Genomic DNA, 21,243 nt, shown 5'->3' on the forward strand with positions numbered 1-21,243 from the left:
CCGATCTGCTAACAAGACATTTTTATGTTTTTCTACCGCATATAAGGACGGATACTTGTCCATAATCGGCGCCGAACCCAACCACAAATCCATCCAAAACCGAACTTGGCGACCATTCCCAACTGTGGCCCGGATCACTCTATTAAAACCCACACCATCAACCTTAAATTTGTTCCAAAACATGACCCAATTCTTCCAAACCCCGGGAACCCCATTATTAACCGGAGCAAGCCCCCAACAGCGCGAGGGCCCGTGAATAGACAACAATACTCTTCTCCACATCGCGTGATGATCATTTAGAAATCTCCCAAGCCATTTAGTAATCAGCGCTTGATTATTAACCTCTAAACGAGCGATACCTAAACCCCCTTCTTTTATAGGTTTGGTGACTACCTCCCAAGCCACCCATGACATCTTCCTCACTTCACCCGAACCACCCCATAAGAACCTTCTCATCAAAGCTTCTAAATCATTGATAACCTTCTTGAGTGCCTTAAAAAGCGAAAAATAATAAGTGGGAAGACTAACCAGCACCGATTTAATAAGGGTTAACCGACCGGCAATAGATAACGAATTAACTTTCCATTTAGAAAGCCTCTTCTTGAACTTGGACACAACCGGTTCCCAATTAACCACCCTATTCATGTTAGCGCCAACCATAATCCCTAGATAAGAAAACGGGATTCTACCCGGCTTACAACCCATGAAACCAGCTTGGATATCAATCTCACCATCTTCTACACCTACTCCAAATAACACTGATTTATGGAGATTAATCTTTAGCCCCGAACACAAGTAAAATATGCGAAGAATACGTTTCAAGTTATCAAAATTAAAAGAAGACCACTCTCCCATAATCATAGCATCATCCGCATAAAAAAGATGGGATAAAGTAGGACCTTCATTAGGAAGAGTAATACCATGAAACGCAAAACGGTAGAGCAGCAGCATCATCCATGTTGTGAAAATGACATGAGAAAAAGATTTCAACCACTAACTACAATAGGATGGAAAGACCCCAAAGTGTTTCGTTTAGTTCATTATTATTTAATGGGACTCATGTACAAAGTGGAAAGCATGTCCAACGTGTATTAAGGATCTGGGACTCAACACATGTATTTTTGGGTGTAAGCGTATTCGTTCTCTCATATGTAAAATATGACTAAAGTGGTTTTTAAATTCGAAACAGCGTTGTAGTGATTTTGTTGCATCATTATAAGTTTATAAAACCTATAGTTCGCTCATGTATAAAATATGGGTAACTTAAGATTGTGTTTGTTTTTTGTGAGAAGATCTTCAGACCTCTTATGTCTGCGTCGTGCAAATAACACGCAGACCTTTAGCCTTGAAGACATGGACCAACCTTTTTTCATATCTTCTGCATCTTTTATTTTGTTCCAAACCCTAGCCCCTTTCATTCTACCTTCTCCTCCCCTACCATCTCCCCTTCATCTCCTCCCCCACCTCCACCTAGGCGACCTCCGCCGCCGCAACTCCAATGTCGCGCCGCTGCTGCTCTAGTGTCACGCTGCCACCGCTGCTCCACCGTCGCGCCGCCGCTGCGCCGTCCTCCACCTTCTTTGTCAAGGTAAGCTTCTTGAATATTTATTATGTTTTGGTTTGATTCTTTGTTGTGACATTCGTCAATTTCGGGTCTTGTTTGTATTCGTTTTTGTATTTATTTATTATGTAAACCGACCCGATTTGTAAACCGAAGCTTATGTTATAATCAAAATAATGGATTTATGTTACAATATTGTTTCACACTTGTTGGGTCTTGAAAACATCCTATTTTTATTTTTATTTATTTATTTATTTATTATTTATTTATTTATTTATTTTTTTGTTGTTTTATGTTTTTGTCTTGATCCATTTTGCATGAAAACTCTTGTTTCTCACACCCATATTTGACCACCAACATTACCCTATATATACACCACCTTTCCTCTTCATTTTCCCTTGCTACAGCTCCAAAAAAAAACTCTCTCAAACATCAAAGATTCAAGGTTATCTTCTTAAGTGTTCTTGAAGGATTTTGGTCTTTCATCTTAATTAGTTTATGTAGCCTTATTAATACTTGTTTATGGTTGTGCAACATATATATAATATACACCCCTTGTTTACCTTTGGTAGTTACTTCTCCGATTCCGGTCGGTGAGGTTTCGGACCCCATAAGGCAAGGCTTCATGGAGGACTTCGTGTCCTTGATATATATACATCTATATAACTTGTTCATACATATTAATCTTGCTTATTTTAGTTTGTTGGTCATGTTTACAAGTTCCATGGTTATGGGTTTTTAAGAGTCTATGCTTCGGTTTAACCGTAAATAGCTCTAGACCGTAAACCGAACTTTGTTACTAGTTTTGTTTGTTTAAACATACTTAGTGTTAGATCTAAGTTTCTAAAATCATTTTTACAAATTCTATGGTTATGGGTTTGTAGAATCTTACCTCGGTCTTAACCCGAAACACGATCCGAACCGAAAATCGAACTTTTGTTTAAAGACTTTATTGTTAACTTTTGGTATTTTTTTATTTGTACATTATTATACAAGTTATTTAGTGTTTGGGCATGTGGAAACCATCTATGAACTTGTTGTAAGATGGAAACCGAACCAAGCCGATTCTTGCTCGCGTAAGACACACAAGTGTGTTTTTTTTTAGCCATCAAGACTTGTATATTTCTTTAAAAATAGTTACAAATTGATTTTTAAATATTTTCTTAAGTACTTGGAAATGTTGGATCCAACTTGAATCTCATAACAAAATTTGGACCGACAAAACCGAACACTCGCTTAACGTGCGTTGTTAGTTCTAAAACAATGGAACTACATACTTTGTTAAGTCTTATTAAATTTTATTGAGTTATCTCATAACATTCAATATTTTGGAAAGTTGACTTTGGGTTTAACCAATTATCAAGACCCGAACCGACAACCCGAACACTCGATAAAAAAAAACCCGTTTTAGTATCTTTATTCCAAAGGGATTTGCATTCTTGCATTTTACCCACCTTATTACTTAACAAAGGTTGAGTAAATATTAAGGTTAGATACTTTAACCCGGTTTCGAGCAAACTTACATTTTTAAAGGGTTATTATTATAAATTCTTAAATAGTCACATTTTAAACCTTGAACTTTAATTATTTACATTTCTCAACATTTATTTTGTTTAAAGACCTTCAAGACAACCTTTCTAAATTCAAGACTTCTTTTCTTTTTAGGCATTGTGCGTTAAACTCGTCGTTCCGACAAATCTCCAAATTATCATCTTTCAAGTTTACTACTTGAAGGTGAGTACTTCATACCCCATTTTCCATCTTTTATTTTGGGGGTGACATTTCATACTTATTCAACAAAATGCTTTATATTTGAATCTTAAACCACAAACGTAGTTGTATACTTTACCTAAATAATTGCTCGATTTGGTGTTCTATGCTTATATGCCTATGTGTTTATCGCTTTTGGTTGGTGGAACTATAAAATCCTAGACTATTTGGCATCCCCTTATAGAAAGGTGTCGTTAACGTAATGCAATTAACGATAACTATAAAATCCTAGACTATTTGGCATCCCCTTATAGCTAGGTGTCGCTAATGTGTTTAGCGATATCTATTTATCCAAATTACCACTTTTATTTATCGTTTCGTATGCAAGTTTTGTGGCTATCTTTATTATATACTAATATGATTAAACTTATGAATTGCTCACCGGCCTTTGTGTTGACAAACTTTATTTTATGAAATGTTGCAGGTTTGCATCTTGGTTGATTTATGATTGTGAAGAAAACGACATCAAAGACCTTAGGATATTAGTAAAAATGAACAATATCAATTTGCCATATTTTGTGATATCTTGTTTATGGTTATTTTATGGATAATTGTTATGTGACATTTTCGATGTTGTGAAATGAAATGAGTTTATTAAATACTGTCACTTTAATTAGTGTCATGTGCTTATGGACAATCGTTACACCTCGGCATGTTCCGCCGCCTTTGGTCGGGGTGTGACATTTGTATTAGAATGGTTATTTTGATGTCTATGTTAATTGTTGTTGTTGATGTTTAATCGATGTTTATTTTTAATGGTTGTTTATGTTTTATTATTATAGGATCATAATGTATCGCGATAAGAAATTACTTATAGTAATTCTTATGTACTTGTATATCCGCTTTTTTGGATGATAGGTTTGAAACGAATGCGAGACAATGATTCGGCTATAATGAGACATGAATACACGTTAGACTTATTGAAAGGAAATCCCAAACAATGCAATGAATTGCTACGTATGTCTCGTGAATCATTTGTCCGACTATGTGCACTTTTTAGGACAAATTATTCGTTAAATGATAGTAAACATGTATCGGTCGAGGAGAAGATGGCTATGTTTTTTATGATAATCGATCATAATCAACGTTACGTAGTTATCAAGCGTAGATTTCAACACTCAAAGCAAAAAATTCATAATTTTTTTATGAGGTGTTGGATAAAATGATGGTTTTCGCCAAAGATATGATAGTACCAACTTCTTTCAATCTGAATCCAAATATTCTGGGACATAATAAGAGGCTACAATGGGTTTTTAGAGGAGCGGTTGGTGCACTAAACGGAACCTTGGTACATGTTGTTGTCCCTATTAAGAAACAAGATTTATATAGAGGGAGGGGAAAAGGGGATTGTTATCAAAACGTATTAGCAATTTGTGACTTCAACGTGATTTTTACCTTCATCGTGGCCGGCTGGGAAGGGGTAGCACATGATTCTAGAATATTATTAGAGGCATTTTCAGATCCACATGTGTCATTCCCATTTCCACCACCAGGTATGTTTATTGTTTGTTAGATATTTCTATCTTAGTTTAATAATCTAATTAACTTGTATACCTTTACAGAGAAATATTATCTTTATGATGTTGCGTATGCACACACGCAAAGATTTATGGCTCCATACCATAATGTGAGGTATTGGCTTGGAGATTTTTGTCGGAGACGTGCATTGACAAATAAAGAAAAATTTAACCATGCACATGCAAAACTTCGAAACGTCATTGAGCGTGCTTTCGGTGTCCTAGAAGCACGATTCCCTATATTGAAGAGGATGACACCATTTTCGTTGGAGACACATAGGAACCTTACAGTTGCATGTTTCGCGCTACATAATTTTATTAGGAAAGAAGGTTTGAGCGATGAGTTGTTTGAACAATACGATCAATCCGATGTGCCATTCAGAAATACTCATGTGCACGTTGCTGATAAAGACGAGGTTGAAGCGCAAGGCACTGCATTAGATCGTGAATATATGACGCAGTTACGAGATGAAATCGCGGAGCAGTTAATGCAAAGTACTGAATAGATTATTTGAAAAAAATGTTCTTGTTGTTTTATGACTATTATTGCACTGTTGTTTGACTATTATTTAAATTTCGATATTGAATGACTTTTTTATTTAAATTTTAGCTTATTTAAATAATTCTGTTTTATTTTAGCAGTCTGCAGACGTTAAAAAACAAATAGTCTTCTTCTTGCAGACTGCAGAGGTTTGGTCCACCTCTTCTGCTACAGATGACTGCAGATGTGATCCGTAGACTGCAAACAGCACTAGACACATGTTGTAATTTTAGACGCACCATTGCAATTATACACACCGGCCTGCTTAGGGTTAGACACTCCATTATAAGCGTGGTGCGTAATGCTTTGGAAAGACGTCGCTATATACATATATTCAAATGAAGAAAAATCAATAAATCTTTGGTACCTTTTTAACCATTGTGTTTTAAATACGTTTGCACATGGTGCTTTAAAAATAAAAATAATAAGTTGTAGTAAGGACACATACAACCTTCTTATGGAAGGCTTGCTTGTAATATTTTTCTTCTCAAAACTTCTTACAAATTAAGAAAACAGATGTACGAGCATATTGAACAGATAATGTTCAACTAATATTTTTCTTCTCAAAACTAGCTAGTTAGGTATTCAACGACACTACTAATGACTAATCTATATTGGGAAAATGAATGCGATGCTACTACCAAATTTAATTTTATATGAAAATCAATTAAAAAACTGTGTAGTTTTGATTAAAATCCTAAACTTGTTTCTTTTTAGTTAGAAAATCACTAAAAAAAATCCCTAAAAGCCAATGTTTTTATAACCGAATCGGACAACGAACAAGATGGGCAATTGGTTCACTGGTTCAACTGGTCTGACCGCCCGAACAACTTTGGTAAAAAATAATGAGTATGGCTGAAAAAAAGATTTTTCAAATAAAAAAAATACGTTTTTTTTCATAATAAACCGGTTCAACCGGCCCAAGGTTCCGGCTCGGACCAGCCGGTTCTTTGAGAGCCGAGCGACTACATAGAATTGGACTGGCCAATGAACCGAATCCCAGTCAAACCGGTCCAATCTGATCTCAACAACATTGCAAAAAACTGAAAAATAAAAAAAACATGTCCCTTTGAATTAATTTGTTCATCTCACGTGCAATGCTTCTTCTTCGTCACATGCTCATAAAGTGAACTTGATATCCTTGAAGTCAAACCAAATAAATCTTTTTTTATTACAAGACCAATTGCATAACGAACCCAACAATTTTGTGTGTTTGTTCATCCCTGCACAGCAATGCATATACCTAAAATTGAAGCAATTGATTATTTTCCTAATCTAAGAAAGTGACCAATTGATCTTAATCACCTAAATCGTAGTTCAGTAAACTTGTTCTTACAATGTTTTGTATTTTAATGGAAACAAATTATCAACAAAACATAATTTAAAATTTTAAATAAATTAAGTTGAAACAGGAAAAAGGAAAACATATTTAAAAATTTTAAACAAATGGAACTGGTTGTCCAATTAAAAGATATAATTGGTTATGGAGTTCACCTTATCAATATGTGAGTGAGGAGAAAGAAGGCATTCCATAGGGGATGAATGAACTCAAAAGCATGGGCATATTTTTAGGGATTTTCTAAAAAAATAATATTAAGGTTTTATTCAAAACTATGTAGTTTTAATGGGTTTTGCATTTAAGGTTAGACGACTAACAGTACTGTATTCACTTTTCTCGTTTATATATTATATTCATAATTCATACATACAAAAATTCAATAGCATTCAAATCTCCAACAAACCCACTTTTAACTTTTAAGCAAAACAGAAAGGGAACAACATAGTAAATAAACGATAGTTTCGAAACATGAAATATATCAAAAGAAATCCACATTATACAGTGATTGTCAAAGAGTTTTCCGGTATTTTAATCCTAAATGAATAATTAATCTTAAAGCTGGTCGTTGTGGTTGATTAGCGTCGACGTTTTAGCTGTCACATCATCCCCTTAACGGCAACCATAACGCCAACACATTAAGAGGCCGGTGCTATTGGAGGTTTGTTGATGTGGTAATGAGATCTATAACATATGGACGTGGGACCACCCACGAACAACTAAATACTAATCAAACTTTTTTGTTTTTGTATTTTTTTTTTAATTTCCTTCACCATCATAACTAGTAGTTAAAATAGTTAACCAACAACGTTCAAACTAATGGTTGGCTGATTAATGCATCTCTGCCTACATGAAAGTGATGTGACGTTTTAACTAGTTATTGTTATTTAAAGTTTTAAACCAAAACATATAATAAGCCTAATAATACCTTTTTTTACGCAAGATGATACCACACCGTTCTAATGGTAATGTTCTAGTTATAAATTATTTGTACGGAGTATAATTTATGGCAATTGGTATTTTAAAGAAGAAGAATTATATAATATAAGAATCTATATGATCCGATGACTGTACAATATTTGTTTTAATAAAATAATAAATTTGAAATCTTGCAAACGTAAGAATTTGTGAAATTTTATTTTAGATAGAAAAAAAAACTATTGTTAATGTATCTTAAATATATATAAACGAAACCTTCAAAAGATGTCTCTTGACTAAATTTTCTCAAGCTATCAGATTATTTTATTTGTAAATGTAGGTTTCTCATGCATTTTACCTAGGGATTAGCAAAAATCGGTACGATACCGATTGGTACCGGTACCGGTACCGAATCGGTACCAAGTTTTTGAGTTTTTGGGACCGGTACGGTACTGGTACCGGTACGGTACGGTACCAGTATTTCCCGAATTTTACCTTAAATACCGGTACGAAGATTTGGCGATTTTCGGGATCGGTATTTTCGGTACCGGTACGGTACCGAGCTCATCCCTAATTTGACCCGAATTCACGGGTATGGGTCTCACCAAACTCATATAGCCCTTAAACGGGTTATAACATCTCATTAAATTAAAAATTAATCTCACCAAATACATGGTATCAAAAATCCTATAAAATAGAGATATACTAAAAATTAATATATGTTTTTTTAAAGATATTGTTTATAATTAAGAAACAATTTTATGTTAAAAAATTAACGGGTAATGGGTCTCAACAGACCCAGATAGTTTTAACTTTTACGGGTTATAACATCTCATTTATTTGTGAAACACTTTCATCATCAATCTTTAAGTATATTATTAATTTTCCTACAATAAATAAAATTAAAATCCATAAAATATATAAATATCATAAACGAATAATGTAAAACAAGCCCGTAATGCTAGAGATAAAAACTAGTGTGTGTGTATCTTAAATATATATAAACGAAAGCTCCATACATTCTCTTAAGTTATCAGATTGTTTTATTTATAAATGAAGGCTTCTCATGAATTTGACCCGAATTCACAGGTATGGGTTTCACCAAACCCAGATAACCCTTCAAACAGGTTATAAAATGTCATTATATTAAAAAATAATCTCGCCAAACATTTGATACGAAAATCCTATAAAATAGAGATATACTAAAAGTTAATATTCAATTTTTAAAAAAAATATATTTATAATTAAGAAACAATTATATAGTAAAAAAATAAAAAAAACAAACTGGTCATGGGTCTCGCCAAACCCAGATAATTTTTAAACCGAGTTATAGCATTTTATTTATTTGTAAAATCCTTTCATTATTGAATCCTAAATATATTATTAATTACCTCACAATAAATAAAATTAAAATACAAAATACTAAAAAATATATAAATATTAAAAATAAATAATGTAAAATAACCCTGTAATACAGGAGATAAAAGCTAATGTGTGTGATTTACGTATGTGAAAGAAAAGTACGAAGGAAATCGAAGACCAAAAAAGTCAAACGTCAAGCTTTGATCATGAGAGGTTCGGTGGTCTTCTACTTTGACCAAATAAGCTTCAATTGAATACCATAGTGAAATCACAAACTCAAAAAAATAAAGAGATATAATAAAATATAAATAAATTAATATTCAAATATAGCAATATTTTAAAATAGAGTAAATTACTATTCTAGTCCTTGTGGTTATGACTTATTTAAAACATTCGGTGTAAAAAGGAATCTTTTACATTACAACCCTTGATGTTTAAAGTTGTGATAATTTCATCTTCTGATATTGACTTTATTAAATATTTTCTATTATGTTTATGAGTATTTAAATTATTTAACACATAAGAACAATTCATGTAAGTTAGTAACATCATTTGATAGGTTAGAAGTCATATGTGTCATTTATTTTTAAAAAACATATAAATAACTATAACATATATAAAATGATAAAATACATTTTTTAAAATAAAAGAGAACCACGAATGGTTCATGTGATTTGAGTCAAGCTTTGTGCATGATCTCTAATGTTTAAAACTTGCATGCAACGTCCCTAACCACCAACTTTGGTTTCATTATTGATCCAAAAAAACAGCCCAGTTAACTTTTGGTGTTAAATGTTGCGCATGAGAGGGTAGTTTGATCAATTTAATTCTTTCATCGGGTAGTTTGATCAATTTAATTATTTCATCTTTCTCTCTTTCCTCTTATATAACAAAAACTCCTTTTCACACTCATCCCCAACCTAATCAAACCTCAAGACCAAATCTTCTAATCCGAAAATCAAAGATGGTTCATTGTTAAGAAATGAACCAAAACTTTACCATATATTGATTACTATGTAATATGTAATTTGGGATTTTGTCTGCTTTGTCCTAACTATCATGGGCGGTTTCATGGAGTCAGCTCAACCAGATTTTCAAACCATAGATCCCTTATCCAACCAAAACGCTTCACTAATCAAGAGTTATATTTAAACATATTAAACCAAAAGTCAATTGCCATTAAATTAATAATTGTGCTTGTTTTTAATATAACCTGTATGAAAACAAACCTGATATGAACTCTGATATATTCCAAAAGTTGAGTACCAATTCTTGCATATGGCCATTTAATTATTATCTGACCACAATAATCAACAACATTCTAAATGCATCTATCTTATGCTTTATAAAGCCACCCCCACTGCCACACGCGACTAAAAATAAAAGATCTTAATAAAATCTTATTTACCTTACCAAAAACAATTGAATTGATAGTTAAAAAATATCATTATATAGTATGAACTTCATCTCAAGCTGGTGCAATTTTTAGAATAAAAAAGAGTGATAGAAAATAACGGGAGCGAGAGAAAGATGCGAGAATTAAATGGACCAAACCACTCCTTCATGTGCAGCATTTAACACCAAAAGTTAACTGGATTATCTTTTTGGACCAACAATGAAACCAAAGTTGATGGTTAGGGACCATGCATACAGGTTTTAAACATTAAGGGTGCTGCATAAAATTTGGCTCAAACCACATGGGTTATTTGTAAAATTCTCTCTTAAAATAATAAAATAAGTAGTAAACAAGCTCAGCTCGCTTAATTTACATAGGGCTCGAGCTCGGCTCATTTCGATCCATGGTTTTAAAGCTCGAGCTCAGCTCGTGAGTAATTTTTAAAACTCAAGCTTGACTCAGACTCGACCCGCTTACTATTTGTTAACAACTATTTTATATTAACATAAGCATAATATGTAACAATAATAATAATAATAATAATTATTATTATTATTATTATTATTCGTTTACTATCTGTTAATATAATATACAACATTATATATTAGTTAACAATTTTTATAGTTTTCATCAAATTGAAATGGAAAAGGGATAAAAAAAGGGATTTGAAATAGTTATGAATTGACAAAAATACCCCTCATCTGGAAGGGGTTTAATGTAAAAGTGTGACTTTGTTAATAAATTGGACTAAACCTGTTATAATATGAAACTTTAGTTACTCAAATTGTGAAGAGTTTGTTAATTAAATCAAAACAGTTACAATCAAGAATTCACATGGACTAAAATAGGAGTTCTATCTAAAGTTTTATTAACTTGATCAATTACTATGCTAGTTATTATTTAATGTAAAATTTAATAACATGTCGAAATAAAACATAGAATACTATTTTAACTTTAGACCTGTTTTAAAGCATTACTAGTTTAGAAAAATGTTAAAAATATAAAGGGAGACAAAAATGATAAGCGTGAGATTGGTTTGTGGCCTTAAAAACCAAAAAAATTAAGAAAGATATATAAAAAAAATCATAAATCAAAATATAATTAAAAAACGAAAAAGGTAAAAAAATTAAAAATGTTTTCACCATCTTTCTCGTTAAAAAAAACGACAAAAACAAGGAAATGACACAATAACGAAAATAAACAAAAAAGACAACGATAAATAAGAAAAAGATACAATAGATCGCAAAAAATTAACACAATGGCGTAGCAAATACAATACAATGTTGAGTACTATAACATAATATCAGGGATCAAAGACGCAATGACAATGTCAAGAAAAAAAGACATAATCAATAACAAAAATAAACAAAAACAAAACACAATTATATTTTTTCTCAACATCGTGTGTGTTTTTTTTAACGAGAAAAGCGGGAGAAACGTTTTAGTTTTTTAACTTTTTTTTGTTTTGATTTATATTTTGAGTTATAATTTCATTTAAATTTTAATTTTTATTAATTAGTTTTTTTACCACAAATCATTCTCATCGTTCTCGTTGTTTGTTCCAATTTGTAGAATAACTTGACCCAACTAGTTTGCTAGTTTATACATAGATATTTAGATTTTTGTAATTAAGTATTTAAAACAGGGTCATGCAATAAAATTTGGACACGAATATATTTAATTTAATAGTATAAAATATTTTGTCTCCTAAATCAGGTTCTCAGCATTTTCTAGTGTGGTTAAGGTGTAAAATAGACATTTAAGAGTTCAATCCATATCTAATAACATTTAGTCGTTCAAAAAAATCAACTCGATCTTGATTTATACATATCTTTTTTACATTAATCAGAAATATATAACAAGTTTTTTAGAATAACTTTAAAGTTTTCGTCTTTTCGATTACATATTAGTAATAAAGATAAATTTCATTATACTTTTAAATAATTCTTTCTTATTAGGGGGGAAGGGGCATTAATGGGTATTAAAAGTACATCGTCTAATCATGCATTGTAACTCATTTCTATTCTTAAGTAGCCACAAATCACAAAATCAAATGCAACACATACCCACCAGTACCCTAAAACTTTTTATTTTTTATTTATTTATTTTAACTTGGTTGTTAGAAGTTAAAAGGAAAATGGTCTGTGTTTATATGACAAAGATCTACCACATGGGTTTGAAGTTATATATGGATACATAGATAATGACGAGGTTACCACATGGGTTCGAAACTTGTCATTAAACACCCCGTCCCCTCTTATAAAAGTTACTTCAAAGTATTTATAGCTACGTATAATGTTATCAATAACAATCCCTTGCAATGACCGACGTCAAAAAAAAGCGACTATGTAAATTCCAAAGGTTTACACTTTTGACTATTGCATCATTATTTCCAAGAGGATATTATTAATAATAACTCAACACGACCAATAAGATAAAATAAGATAAAGGTGATAGAAATTACATGTCACAATATGCACAATACACAATTGCGAGATCTTCAATATCATTCCACTCCTCCACTTAACTCATATATTTATATTATTTAATATCAAAAAAGATATTAAAAAAACAAAATCAAAACAAAAAATCTAATTGGCCAATGACCATCATGAGCATTGTCATTTGGACTCGCCATAGGTGAAGCGAGGGGCATGCTGTAACATCCCGAAATTTCTAAGGTAATATTAGTTATATTACTTATTAATAGATGGAAAGTTTACTCGGGTTATCAGGAAATAAATAATATAATAGGAGTTGGTATGGGTCGGGCTAGTGTTGGGTAATGGATGTGGGTTGTGGACTTGGGTTAATTGAGATGGGTTAAATGAGAATGGGATTTTAGGGATATAAATACCCCCAAAATCCCAAAATATCTCATTTCTCACCAACTCCCCAACACACACTCCATACACACTCAAAACACACACATTCTAACCGATCAAGATTCGAAGCCGAGACCCGAGATTTGTTGATAGATCTGAGTTGGTAAGGTAAGAACTAATCCCGCAAAGCTAATATTACTGAAAATGGTTAGGATTTGACGGGTTAACCGGACCCGAAACCTTACTGCCCAAATCGGACCCCTAAAACGTCGATTTTAGGCCGATTTGATGGTTGGGGTTTGTAGGCGCTGATCATACGATTCCGTGGGTACCAAAATCGAGTAATTTGGCTAAGAAACGAAGGAGTTATGGGCAAACAGATCTGCAGCGCGATAACTTCGCCTGCAAGATTAAGTTCGCCTGATGAACTTCGCCTTCAAGCGTAACTTCGCCTTCAAGCGTAAGTTCGCCTAAGGATAACTTCGCCTGAAGCCAAGTTCGCCTAAGGTTTAACTTCGCCTACGGTCAAGTTCGCCTAAGGATAACTTCGCCTGAAGCCAAGTTCGCCTAAGGTTTAACTTCGCCTGAAGCCAAGTTCGCCTAAGGATAACTTCGCCTGAAGCCAAGTTCGCCTAAGGTTTAACTTCGCCTGAAGCCAAGTTCGCCTAAGGTTTAACTTCGCCTGAAGCCAAGTTCGCCTAAGGTTTAACTTCGCCTGAAGCCAAGTTCGCCCGAGGGTTAACTTCGCCTGAAGCCAAGTTCGCCTAAGGTTTAACTTCGCCTGAAGTGAAGTTCGTTTAGAAAATAAATTAAAAACCTAATGGGAAATGTGTTAAGACAGTTAATGGAAATAAAATTTTTCCAAGCTGACCTGGCAGCTCGACCCCAGCCAGGGGCTCTGCCCCTTGGACCCTGCTAGGGGCTGCCGCCCCTAGACCCCGCTGCCAGGGGCGCTGCCCCCGGACCCCCGTTCGTTGTGGGTCATATAAAGATAGAAATACATTATGAGAGGTGATAGTTAATTGATACGTGTAACTTGTTCAGTCAGCCGAGCCAGTTAAGAGAAGGGATTTACAGCTATCAGAAACAGAAGCAGAGTTCAGGTGAGTTTCTAGCCCCATTTATGTGTTATGTTTTCGGGGCTGTGTGCATACTCAATGTGATAGTTAATACACTTATCCTAAGAGATAAGTGTATGCCTTATATGGATAATGTGAAATATATGAATGATTGCTTGATGGTACGTGAACGATCTTCGGATATTGCACGTACTGTCAGGTTGTAAAGCTATGTATAAGGTAGGAATGTTATGTATGAAGGATTGCTTGATGGTGCGTGAACGATCTTCGGATACTGCACGTACTGTCAGGTTGTAACGCTATGTGTACGGTAAGTATGATACGTATGCTTATGTGTATGAACGTGATAAAGTAATGAAAGAAAGAAATGATAATGTATGTCGTGTATGGTATATGTGATAAATACGATTGATTGCTTGACGGTACGTGAACGATCTTCGGATATTGCACGTATCGTCGAGGGAAGTGATTAGCTCCTTACATGGATATTAAATAACAACTTATAGATAAGGTTCCTTCAATGGAAAGTATTATGTTCCTTCAATGGAAAGTATAGGGCTCCTTCAATGGAAAGTATAGAGTTCCTTCAATGGAAAGTATAATGTTCCTTCAATGGAAAGTATAGGGCTCCTTCAATGGAAAGTATAGAGTTCCTTCAATGGAAAGTATAATGTTCCTTCAATGGAAAGTATAGGGCTCCTTCAATGGAAAATATAGGGTTCCTCCTATGGAAATTATATATAGTATGGTAGTGGTAAAGGTTCTTTTAATAGATATTACGTGACGATCCTCCTATGGATATTTATACAAGGTTAAGGTAGTAATATGTGTCTTCGGATACGGGAAGTAATATATGGGAATAGATTGTATGTTGCCTGATTAACTAGAACTCACTCAGCGTAGCTGACTTTTAGTATGCACGCAGGTGAGCCGATTACATAGCTAGCAAGAGGATGACGCATGGCATGGATTGAACGGCTGGCATCTGAAGAAAGAAGTAAAGATGTTTTGAATATAAAGTTTTGTGTTATGGTATCAAAGAAAAGATTTAATGTTTTGTAACAAATGATTGATGTTTTATATTCCGCGAAAAGTTTTAATAAACTCTGATTTGAAGGACTGTGTTTATGAGTAAATCCGACGCTAAAGTAGGGCTACCGGGTTCGGGGCCTTACACATGCGAGCCACGTCAGCATCACGCTTGAGGCTCCTTGATCCATATATGTCCATTAACCTTAGTTTAAGATAAACTAGTTTTTATCCCTTCGTATTACAGGGGTTGTTTAAAATTTTCATTTTTAATAGGTTTATTGGATTTTAATAATCCCTATTGACTGGTATTGGCCGATAATAATCCATATTCATTTTATCACTGCTGGCGGTCCCAAATTTATAAAAGTTGGCCCCCAATGGTCCCTCGTTAAAAATGACTTAACGGAGTTGTACTTTTTTCCGAATTTCAATCTATTGTTTTAGGTTGCTGTTTGGAAATAGGATATGAGTCGATTGATGTAAAACTTAGCTCGAAACGGTGATCCAAACGACTTGATTTTTGTTAATTGTAAGTTTGAACAACCAAATTGAAGCATTGTTTCATCGTTTTGGAGCACCGTTTCGAACGAGGCGTTAAGCCAATCGACTCGTATCCTCCTTCAAATCAAAAATTCTAAAACATTAGTTTGAAATTCTGAAAAAAGTATAACGTCGTTAAGTCATTTTTAACGGGGGACCATTGAGGGCCAAATTTATTAAATTTGGGACTACCAGCGGTGATAAAATGAATAGGGATTATTATCGGCCAATACCAGTTAATAGGGATTATTAAAATCCAATAAACCTTTTTAATATTGTGAATGTATTTTTTTGGATTTTAGTTTATTTATTGTAAGAAGTTAATAATATACTTGAACATATTTTGATTAATTTATATTGAAACGCTAAATGAATTATCTACATAGTTTTTATATTTATTCGTTTACGTTCATTTGTTATAATCTGAATATTATTTTGTAAAACTTTTCATTTAAGTTAAACTTAAAAGAAAGAATCGCTAATGTAACTAAATCTATATTGAGAAATTAAATTAGGGTTTGATTAAGGGGTTTGTTTTACGTTTCTAATATTTATATATTTTTTGTATTTTAATTTTATTTATTGTAAGGAAATTAATAATATACTTAGGGTTTCATGATAAAATGGTTGATTTTTATATCAAATATTTGGTAAGATTAGTTTTTTAATATAATGAGATGTTATAACCTGCTTAATGACTATCTGGGTTTGATGAAACCTATACCTGTGAATTCGGGTCAAATGTATGAGAAACCATCATTTACAAATAAAACAATCTAGTGCCTTGAGAGAAAATAAGGAGGTTTCATTTATATATATTTAAGATTAAGATATAATAACACAAATATTCTAATAAGTAATTGACTAAGCCAACTAACCAAGTTACTTTTGAAAATTTGCAAAATTCAATACGTTAATGATCAGCCGGTCAGCCCAAATCTCCTGGCACACCATAGAACTTAACACATTATGTGACATGTATGGATCTTCAACCCTTCAAGTTTGGATCCCAACCGTCTGTTGCGTGTCACGCTTCCATTGAAGGTCATGATTTATTAATTTATGTCTGGCTAGAAAAAACTACTATTTTTAAGGCGTATATATAACATCGTCCATGTAGAGAAAATCCAGCTAAGATATATGTGATGCCACTTTACGGCGATGATCTTTATCCATAGTCTTTGGGAGAACTACAAATCAAATTTTTAATGAAAAATAATATAGTAATAATAATAAGTTAATAACTGATACAATTTGCACATGCAATTTAATAATCGTCAAGGATTTACGAACGTGACAGCAAAAGTCTCACATATTAATAATGTATACTAAGAACAAAGAAATAAAAGAATACATATGTAGTTTCGAGTTGAAAAGGACAGAACCAAAGATGAGTTTCCAAACCAAGAAAAACAGCGGCATGACACGAACACATGATCACGTGACCTGAACCAAGTATCCAACACATCATGGCAATCTTTCTTGACTTGTATTTAGTTAACTGTTGGTAAGTTGAATTTGCCTATGTTAGCCATATACCCTTACTTTTTAGTCTATAAAGTGTGTAAATATCTAAATACAACTTTTTGTATGTATAGAAAACAGATGATGTGTAAATGGGGTGTTGGCGTCTTGAATTTGTATTGTATAAATTATGTATTTTATATTCCAATTTTAAAAGAATTAGCGACTCAATATCTTTACCAACAATCTAACTCGAATACAAACCGTTTACTTACCGGGCTAGTCATGTTAGCCTATTTACAACTAAAATTCTTTTAGAACTAACAATAACATGTTTGTTCCTGTATAGGATTCATGACGTGTTTCGTGTTGTTTCGAAACTAACCGAACCAAAAGTATTTTTAAACTAACACTAACATGTTTGTTCTTACATTGTACGATTTACTAAAACTCTTTTAGAGTTAACTCTACAACTAACATAATCGTTGGCTACTATATGTCAAACGGGTTCATGGTTAAGTTGGTAATAAAAGGGTTGGTCATGTAACATGATGTAATTAGGTAGGGTTGTCTCCGAGAATCGTTAAAATTTTTTGGGCCGAAGAAAAAACATTTTTTTAGCCTTAAGTAAACAATTTTTTTGTTGGATTTAAACAATTAAATCTTTAAATTGGTTCACTTGGTTATGATTTGGGTTGTGCAATTTTTTTTATATAAAATAGACTTATATAAGTTGAATAATTAGATTTACACATTAAAAATACATAATTTTTTTCATAAAAATATATATAAATACAAAAAAAAAAATTAGGTCTACCGGGTGATCGGGTCGAGGCCGGTTAACCTCCCTGCCTCCCCATCCAAGCGGGGCCTATAATTGGGACGTCTAAGGATTTAACTGTTATGATGTGTTAAACACATAATAATTTACGAATGATAAGTGAATTTATGGCTTGAGATGTTTATCCACGATACCCAAATGCAACCCCTTAGTAGCGGGTTCGTCGAGTTAGCTTGCCCAAATCCAAACTCGTTTAGATACAATGCTAACATGTTTATTCTCGTGTTAGGTTCATGTCATGTTTCAACTCATTCAAGAAATTATTACTCTGTCACCACCATAAACCTGTTTATATTGATTGAAATGAGTTTTCTGTAACTTTTGTATTAGTTTTGTATTGCATCATGTCAGCATAAGGCTATGTGTTATACTCCACTAGGGAACATTCGTCACATTAGCGACACCTCGGCTTTTCCACCACCTTCAACCCCACCATTCAACATATGGTACGCTTCCTTCTCCACCATCCTATTTATTTATACTATTTAAATGCAAAAGGAAATGAAAAAAAGAAAATAACAATGATTAGGCAGTGGTGTATGCGAGTTGGGTTATTGGGACCCTGCCACTAATGGGTTAGGCGTAGTGGGCGTGGTGTTTGCGTGAGGCCTCTGGTGCCACAACGAAACCACTGGTGGTTGTCAATGGTGTATACCTATAGCATAATTACCTCCCTTTCCATTGAACCCTTGACTGAAATGCAATGTATTACCACACATACGAGAACTCGTATACTGAACTCTAAATGGGAAACACTTATGAACAATAACTGATTCAAAAGGAATTATGGTAAAAATTGCAAAATTAATAATATATTGAAATAGGAACGCTCATAGGCGATTGTCAATATCATCATCATCATCATCATCATCATCATCATCATCATCATCGTACTCAGTATATCCCACCAATAGCAATGCTATGGTAGGGTCTGAGGAGGGTAAGATGTAGACAGCCTTACCTCTATCCCATAGGGATAGAGAGGCTGCTTCCGGTGAGACCCCCGGCTCGATAGTAGTTTTGAATCAAGCCTTGGACATAAGACACATAACACTCAATCATCGGGACACCGGCTGATTGGTGCATGTGCCCTTGTCTTTCGGCTATCAACGCCATCACATGATGCCTGATTAACCTTCCGCCACTTTTAACGTTATTTTCACGTGATTAGCAAAATAACGTCAAAATTAGTGCAATTTTACTTTTGCCCACCCAAGGGTTCACACATATATACATTATATGTGCGCACCGCAAGCAGGGCGTGTCAATATATTCACTTTAATCGGTTTGAAATCAAATAAGTAGAACCTTTGGACATAAGTCTCTTTTTGAACCCAATAGGCCTTCAATTTTATCCATACCTGATTAGCCTGCTTACCCATAAATAGATTAAACCAATTGTTATTGGGTTCTAGCATCGGTTAGACCTTTAAGTCATAAAAAAAACTCAAATTAACCTAATTGATTAACCCGAAACCCAAATAGCAAACCCAATCAATGCCCTAGGTTGACTTGTGCTCCTTTATTCTTCCAATCAACACCCTAGGTTGACCCGAATAGCAAACCCAATCCTGTAGTTTTCAAATTTATTTTTTATTATTTTAGTATGGATCGACAAGGGTGTTCAAGTTTCGGTTCTAAACACATAATTTAAATTAAAATGATGCTTAATTGAGCTTAACCCATAGTAGTTCTCTAACATCAACCTCAACATAATTTTACTCTTACCTTATTTCATCTAACCTAACAAACTTGTTATCTGAATACCCGTTAAACCAATTGTTAAGAGTTGGTATCGGTTAGACCTTTAAACATTAAACACCCGAATAATCCAAAATTCGTATACCCAACCCAATCAAAACCCCTAGTACCCACACACACACACACACACACAAACATCACAAACCTACCCAAATGGTTACTCTCAAGCCCACAAACGCCCTCAGATATTTAACGTCTTAACCTAACAAAAGTTTCTAATTTCCCTTAGACGGCCTGCAACGCAGGTCTTACCTGCCTTCCTGTATCTGACAAGGACACCACACACCAAGAGGGTGCGTTGGTCCTCTCCTCATGTTTTCCATTCGCAAGTCGCTAAGTGCAACCCAAATGCGGGGGTGGTGGGCCCCTCGTATTATATTATTATTATTTTTTTATAATATAGCCGCTATTTTTTTCATTATGTTTTTACCATTGGCTATTTAAAGAAAATAATATATTTTTCCAACAACTTGTGTTTTTTGTCTGTTTGAACAGCTAGTTTTTCCCACCCTTGTAAATACTCGTTCAGCCTTCAAGCAATTTCACACCAAACTATCTCTAATTCTCACATATCTCATATTCTTTCGATCCATACATTTCAAAATAAGCTACGGTGATGACGAGCAATGCCATAATTTGGAACATAGCTTGAATCTATAATTTGGAACATAGCTTGAGAGATTCAGAAGCTTACATTGCCAAGAGAATCATTAGACACTGCAAAACGATCTAATAGAACATATTTGGGCCAATAAAGAGTAGTTTTGTTTAGGTTTTATTTATTAGCTTCATATTGTACCTTTTCATTTTACTTTTTAGGTTGATGTTGTTTACATTTAATTTAATACATTTTAGTTTTTACGTAAAAAAAGTAGCCATTAGAAAAAACAGTCATTTTAAAAATAGTCGTGTGATAAGAGTATGGTAAATTGGAGATATTGGGGGTAAATTGGGGCATTTACATATTTCTCCTCCCTAAACTTTGAAATTACATATTTTTTCAAACCATGCTTAAAGAGCATTGTAAATTGTGCATTAAAAACTTGTATTTTAAGGAAATATGTAATTTCAAAGGTTTATGAAGAGGAAATATATAAAAATCCCTAAATTTAAGATGTAAGACGAATGAGTAAAAGAATAACATGACATGTTAAATAGACCTCGCTAATAATTTTTGTAGTTTTAGGTGACTTTTTAGTCACTCAGAGGAAAAAATTCAGGTGGTCTGTTAGGTGAGCCAATAGAGATTGCTTTGTGGATAAATCATAAAATACTACTAAACAGCAACCATTTAATATTT

The 21,243-nt window shown here is 33.5% G+C and overlaps 1 protein-coding gene across 1 annotated transcript; it reads left to right on the forward strand.

The window, feature by feature from the left end:
- The first annotated feature begins 4,496 nt into the window (after positions 1-4,496).
- LOC143533002 (uncharacterized) lies at positions 4,497-5,354 on the forward strand. The gene is made up of 2 exons (XM_077027894.1): positions 4,497-4,824; positions 4,894-5,354. The coding sequence occupies exons 1-2, from the start codon at positions 4,497-4,499 to the stop codon at positions 5,352-5,354; spliced, it is 789 nt and encodes a 262-aa protein (XP_076884009.1).
- Positions 5,355-21,243: the final 15,889 nt, after the last annotated feature.

Source organism: Bidens hawaiensis, unplaced genomic scaffold (assembly GCF_021521415.1).
Source record: "Bidens hawaiensis isolate Kalapana, Puna unplaced genomic scaffold, B.hawaiensis_p1.1 tig00009577_1, whole genome shotgun sequence".
Classification (NCBI taxonomy): Eukaryota; Viridiplantae; Streptophyta; class Magnoliopsida; order Asterales; family Asteraceae; genus Bidens; species Bidens hawaiensis.

What these genes read in the sequence shown, in the direction of transcription:
- LOC143533002 (XM_077027894.1), top strand. Translation starts at nt 4,497, where the DNA reads ATGGTTTTCGCCAAAGATATGATAGTACCAACTTCTTTCAATCTGAAT. An exon ending in ATTCCCATTTCCACCACCAG is followed by an intron (nt 4,825 to 4,893) that starts GTATGTTTATTG and finishes ATACCTTTACAG; the next exon opens with AGAAATATTATCTTTATGAT.